At 41.7% G+C, this 6770-nt stretch overlaps 1 protein-coding gene across 1 annotated transcript in view; it reads right to left on the minus strand.

The window, feature by feature from the left end:
- The window catches only part of ATP8A2 (ATPase phospholipid transporting 8A2), a gene marked incomplete at its 5' end in the record, with an annotated part of 434715 nt that extends 430277 nt beyond the window's left edge, over nt 1-4438 (minus strand). Inside the window, 2 exons of the mRNA XM_018566377.1 lie at nt 1633-1732; nt 4350-4438. Of these exons, the coding sequence (XP_018421879.1) occupies nt 1633-1732; nt 4350-4438 (189 nt within the window). The remainder of the gene's footprint in view (nt 1-1632; nt 1733-4349) is intronic.
- Nucleotides 4439-6770: the final 2332 nt, after the last annotated feature.

A 6770-nucleotide genomic window follows, 5' to 3' on the forward strand; every position in this document is an offset into this window, starting at 1 on the left:
TCTTGTTTTATTCTTGCAAAACATTTTCTGCTATAGCACCATATTTGCTGGGTAATGTCTGGGATGCCGTGTGGGTGAGAGGGACTTTAAAGTTGCTTTAAAGATATTAAACCGACACTTATCTTATACCAAATGATAGGAACAGCCGCAAGGATTTGTAGTCATGGAGAGAGTGCTATTACATTGGCCTAGGCTGTCACAATTCAATTCTGGTGCAGTTGCTGCTGCTTGTCTCGATTTCACCTGGAAAGTCTGTCATTTAATCTTTTTTTCCAGGTTTTTCTTGGTAACTTGTGCTGATCACATCAAAACACACTCTCCGCATGGTCCAATAGACCATAATAGACCATACAGTGCCTTTAAAAATGTACTAAATGGGCTACAAGGCACTTAATAAAATGGGCCTCTTTGCTGTGCACAGATGCAGGATTTGTCAGCTTGGAAATGACTTTTGTATTTCTGCCTCATTTGTCATCATTAGTGCTCTCACGTCTAAATTAAAAAAACAAAAGTGTAAAAAATCAAGTGATAGGTGTTCTCTAGACAAAAATTTGCAATTAGCAAATATATATGCGGAGATGTGTAAGTAGGATTTGCATGAAAGCAATACACGTGGAGTTTCAGTCTGTATGCAAATATTTCACAATAGGAAACATTTCATTGTACAGTTCATCTAAAATTTGGTGAACTGAAATAAAGATCATAAATCTTTAAGCTACTTTGCTTAGCCAAAACTATGATGGTATATATGATAACAGCCACATCTCTCATGCGTCCTCATGCACACTTTTAGTGTGGGGGAACATAGGAGGATGTTACCAGATTAACCAGATCTGTTACATTACAGAGTGCACTGGGCAGCGCAGACAAACCGTGGTGCTTATTGGATTTTCCAATTTAATTTAGGCCCACCTTACAAGTGGTAATTTAGGAAAGTGGAGGTAAGGTTGTTATTAGAATGTCCTTTTAAGCGAAACTATATCTATAGCCTGGTGTGAACATGTTGGGTTAATGGTCTAGAGGGAGATACGTACTTCACCATTCTGCCATCATTCAGAGTAGAACTCAAAGTCAGCGACACATGCTGGGGTTATATAGTGTCCTGCTCCCCCATTCAGACCTGTGATCACAACATTGGGCAGAAGGAAGTCTCCCAGCAAGGAAGTGAAGGGAGATCTCCCGAATATTCTTCATTTTTTTTCTATTGTAAGCAGTGTTTGTACTTGAATTTGACTCTTGCAGTCCCTGTACAGCAGAGCTGGAGTGAGGGAGGCAGAAGCAGCACAAGAAGCCGCTCAAGTGTGGTACAGTGCAAGGAGCGTGTTGATAGGAAGAGAGAGCAGACTGACATATAGATAGGCTCATCTGGGTCCTGCTTCTCCTGTCTAAGCCCATCTAAACTGCTCAAAACTGCAGACTTTCCCCCGACTATGGCAACCAATGAATATGGCGCACAAAAAAATGAAATAACTGGCAACTGATCATGCACAGATTTTTCAATAAGGTGTGTAATAACAGTGTTAACAAATCAACACTAATAATTCTAATGCACACTTGCGTACATTTGGCAGTGTATGGCCATTGTAGATTCAAAACAAATGTGTTATGTCATGTGTGAATGAAAGATTTTACCTGTAATAAGGCAATGAAGAGGAAGAAAGCATTGGCAGCTCTTCTGATCTGCTCGTAGAGGAATCGAGGTAGGAACGTTACCACGCTGTATTTGGCTGTGCTGTAAAAAGACAGACAATGCTTAATTTGCTTTTCTACAGCTAAAACAAAACATCAGCTCCATTATACATTCATGACTGCACTTATTACTTGCTGATATTCTCAAATATGCTTTTTTGATCATCTTGACAATGTGCCAATTCCTCAATGACTCAGTTTCACTAGAGCTTCCAGTGGTACATCTGTCATTCATCTGTCAAATAATACTATTAGTAGAATCTAAGCAACCCATAGACATGAGCAGACAAGACATCCAATCTGACTATTTTCATTGAGAATTTCATCTCTATGGGGGTAGGCACATACCCACTGCCCCAAAGCTCTCCCAGTCTCTGTCAGCACAGATCACTCCCTCCATTGCCATAACCTTGTTAAGCACACTTTATGAAGAGTGGTCAGATTTGCTGTCAGCTAGATAGTTCTTAAACATCAGACTTCTCTCCAATGTCCATTTATTGACTAACTTTTAGCTTTAGAACATCTCATAATCTCAGATAGAGTATATCTGGTTGGTAGTAGCAAGGGATAGTGATTAAACAGCAAAAAATAAACTTAAATACCTGGTGTGTGGTTTACTCTTCATCTTGTGCACTTTTTACAATATATGATTGTATATTTCAATATAATAGTTTTACAATTTTGGATTTTTCTTAGAAATCATATAAACTAGCAGGTCCGTTTAAGATGGCACATCGGGGAGCCTGTATGTGAAGATGGCCTGAAGAATGCAGCTGTCAATGCCTATTCACAAGTGATACCCCTGAGTAAAGGATCACCCTTTTTGTTTTCACCCATATCATATGATTCTAAAAGTGACACTAAACTTGGGACTTAAACCTTAAAAATATATTTAATTACCCTATTAACAAAAATGTTGCCTATTTGTGCAGCTTAGCTATAGATCTTTTAAATCATGCTGACACTGTCTTTCATTCTGGAGGGTGGCTACTTTTTTTCCCCATCGGCCACTGCTCCAAGTCATCCCCATGATGGACTACAATCTCACGTTTAGTTTACTAATTTGTATTAAGATTGTAGTCTATCATGGGAGCGAGCTTGGAACAGTGGCCCATGGGGAAGAAAAGTAGCCACACTCCAGAAGGAAGGACAGTGTCCACACCAATTCAGAGATGATTTAAGGATCTACAGCTGAATATTGCACAAATAAGCTACGTTTTTGTTAATAGTTAAGGTACTTGAATGCATGTTTAAGATTTAACTCCTGAGTTTAGTGCCATTTTAAGACTGGCTTTGCAGCTGTGTATAACATGTGGGAAAACATGCTTTACCACAATGCACAATAATTAATGAGTAGTATCACTTCAAGTTGTAAATTCATAAATCTGTTGCCAACACTCATGGATAGAAAGCCATGTGTATTAAAGGAGAACTATGGGGTCAGGGCTTTTCCCCATAGTTCTCGTAAGGGTAACGGGAGGACACAAACTAGCGTCCTCCCGTCACCCAAAGCTCAGTATACCGCAAGCTACAGATTGCGGTATACTGAGACGCAGCAGCCGGGACGGATCCCGACATTACTGTCTGGATCCACCCAGCTGCGTGAGTGACAGCTGGCTTTGCCTATCTAGAGGCAGAGCCAGCTGTACCCGCCTCCTCCCCCGTCTGTTCTACCAGTCAGCACCGGAGGATCGGACAGGGGAGGGGGGAATCCCTGCAGGGAGCCGTGAGTGACAGTCATGGCTCTCTGCAGGGACAGGATCGAGAAGTTCGCTCACTTCCCGATCTATTGAGCCGACCTGTGACAGTTTAATTGTCACAGGTCGGCTAGAACTATGAGGCTGAGTGATTTTCACTCGCCTCATAGTTCTCCTTTAAGGACAGTTCTTGCCTATGGTGAATGAGGGTGTTAATACATATGGCTATGTTCCTACATTCTAAACATACTTTAGACACTCAGTCCTCAATGTCAGCATCCACCCACCCATCCATAACCACCAAAAATACAAGCACATTTACTCCACTTTTGTGCAAATAAGTACCGTAAATAATAATATGATCATAATAATAATGCATCACAAAATACTATAACAAAAGTCTGTCAATACAAGCAAATAAAATCTACATAAAAGACAGTTAAAGTCGAAATTAAGTATGTAACAGTATATAACAGTATATCTTGTATATTGAAAGCACTTTATCAGATTCATTTATCACTTCCCACAGATCTGCTGCCCTTTCAAATTGGAAGATATGACCTACAAAATATAGGTAGGTCATAGTGTGCCAATATAGAGAACCTTTATAATATTACACAAAGGCATAAAATCTCCAGCTTGTATCAAAAAAGAGGCTGCATCCCCATCAGAAATAAGGCAAAAAAGACTCCACATAGCACTTAAGGGAGCACCTGTTCCAGCACAACTTTCAGCAGAGCACAAACAGCCACTGTACAGCGTGATAACTTCAGCTAGTCCTGCTCTATATGCTTTATCATCAAGACTTGTTCAGGAGCATCTGTACCTAAGTATGAGTAGTCTTAAAATGTATGCAAAGTAGGGATGCACCAATACTGGTATCTGTACCGATACCCCGATACTAAAAACTGGTTTGCTGGGGACCTCGGCAGCCTTCTTGAGAACCACGCAGTGCCTGTTTACAGCGCTTCCACTAACTGCACACCTCCTGAGACGCTCCACACCACTCCTAAGACCCTCTGCACCACTCCTGAAAACCTCCGCTCAAGACCCTGGAGCAGCACAGAGTATATAGCAAAATATAATCCTACATTGCTGTATAATGTATTGCTGGGATTTGTAGTCCTCTATAGCTGATGGTATTATTCTGCATTACTGTGTAATGTTTTGCTGAGATTTGTAGTGCCTTTACAGCTTGGAGTCAGTGGCAGAACTGCCAGGGTCGCAGCATTTGCACCACTGTCCTAAAATCATTAGTCTGTATCGTTTTAGAAAAACTGTCACATGACACTAAAAAAAAAAGGCATCGGTAATTGGTATCAGTGAGTACTTGAGGTAAGTATCAGTACTCAGTCTGGAAAAAATGGTATCGGTGCATCTCTAATGCAAAGCCTAACAATGAAAATCTTTTATTTGCTCCCATTTTGGGCTGTTAAATATTAACAAGTGTTGTGTTTTGTTATATATGTTCAATAAGCCCAAAATACTTGCTGATCCATCCAGAAATTGGTAACTGAACTGGTAACTTTATGTGCTCTCTGCCTGTGCTGACCGCTATCAATCGGTGACCCATTTCTCTATCTGAACTACCAAACTCCTTCACCTTGTTACAGTATTGAGGAGAAGGGGGGTTCTGTTGGCCTAGCACACTTCCTGTCCTAGGGCGATAACACTGTTCCTCCCTACATACAGTACGTTGAGCACTGTCACCCTGGGACAGGAAATGTTACTGGCAGGATTACCAGGTGAAAATAAAGGTAAAGCAACCTGGAAAAAAAAGACAACAAATGTAGCCACCAATCTAAGGACTAATAAGTTACATTTTTAAAAACACTTTGATAATATGTGGCTTTGGTCATCTATATAAAACCGATCTGGGTTCTGAGAAGACAGAAGAAAAAAGAACACAAATTAGGTGGAGACATGACCGATGCCATGGGGTCTATAAGAACTGCAATGAGAATCTATAAGAATCTGAGCGGCCCGGAAGTCCAGACATAGCTGAACCTCACATGTAAACTAGCAGATTTGATGGATTTAGAAGAAAGCCTGCATGACGAGGGATTGAATATGTACCTGATGTAACACCGGTAAGTGTATTTCACCCCAGGGACACATCATTTAGCTGAGTGCTTTCAGGCCATTTTTGTGGTGTCTTCACTAATGACCATAGAACTTTGTAGCCGCACAGTTTTAGAAATCCTATCTATCATCAATAAGTACATTCTGCATCGGAAGGGAAACGACGCTCTGTCGCTCAGCTTATGTGGCTTTTTCACAAATAAGGGTATACTGATGCCTAATGATGAGACGGCAAAACCTTTACCATCCTCTTTATTGCATTTACTTATTTACTTTGTTTCAAATGGAATCGGTCAAGAAATCAATACCAATTCTAATGATATGGCTTTTAGGTGCTCTCTGCAGGTCTACTATTCTCATTCTTGCTTCACTGCCTAGTGAGTCACTCACCTGGAACCAATATGCAGCCAATGATGTAGCATTCCAGGGCAGTGACCCACTAAGGTTTAGTTCACATGGAAATAAAAAAACAAATACATTGCCCAGTAAAGTATTTCTTTGCATTTTTGCCAAAGCACTTACAGTCATCGAGGGGAATTTATCAAAACTGGAGCAGACAGAACCTGGAGCAGCTGTACATAGTAACCAATCAGCTTCTCTCTTCAGCTTGTTCAGTTAAAGGAGAACTATGAGGCGAGTGAAAATCACTCAGCCTCATAGTTCTAGCCGACCTGTGACAATTAAACTGTCACAAGTTGGCTCAGTAGATCGGGAAGTGAGCGAACAGATAGCGTTGCTCGCTCACTTCTCAAATCTGTCCCAGCAGAGAGCCGTGACTGTCACTCACGGCTCCCTGCAGGGATTCCCCCCTCCCTGCTCCGATCCTCCCCAGCTGAGTGGTGGAACAGACGGGGAGGGGGCGGGTACAGCTGGCTCTGCCTCTAGATAGACAGAGCCAGCTGTCACTCACGCAGCTGGGTGGATCCAGACAGTAATGTCGGGACCTGCCCCAGCTGCAGCGTCTCAGTACACCGCGAGCTGTAGCTCGCAGTATACTGAGCTTTGGGTGACGGGAGGACGCTAGTTTGTGTCCTCCCGTGACCTTGGGAGAACTATGGGGAAAAGCCCTGATCCCATAGTTCTCCTTCAGGGGACCAGCTGATTCTGCAGGAAAATAAAACTTTTAAACATCAAGGAGTATCATCCATTGTAAGTGATTTCATCAGCATTTGAAATTGCTTAAAAACCTTTTGACTTTAATATCACTTTAAGGTAGGTACTCATAAAACATAGCTGTGTTTATGTGCATGGGGAGCTTCAGAAGGGGGCAACCTGTGCTCCCTCCTTTTTAACAATGGAGTG

The sequence above is a fragment of the Nanorana parkeri genome, unplaced genomic scaffold (genome assembly GCF_000935625.1).
Source record: "Nanorana parkeri isolate BGI_ZX_2015 unplaced genomic scaffold, ASM93562v1 scaffold945, whole genome shotgun sequence".
Classification (NCBI taxonomy): Eukaryota; Metazoa; Chordata; class Amphibia; order Anura; family Dicroglossidae; genus Nanorana; species Nanorana parkeri.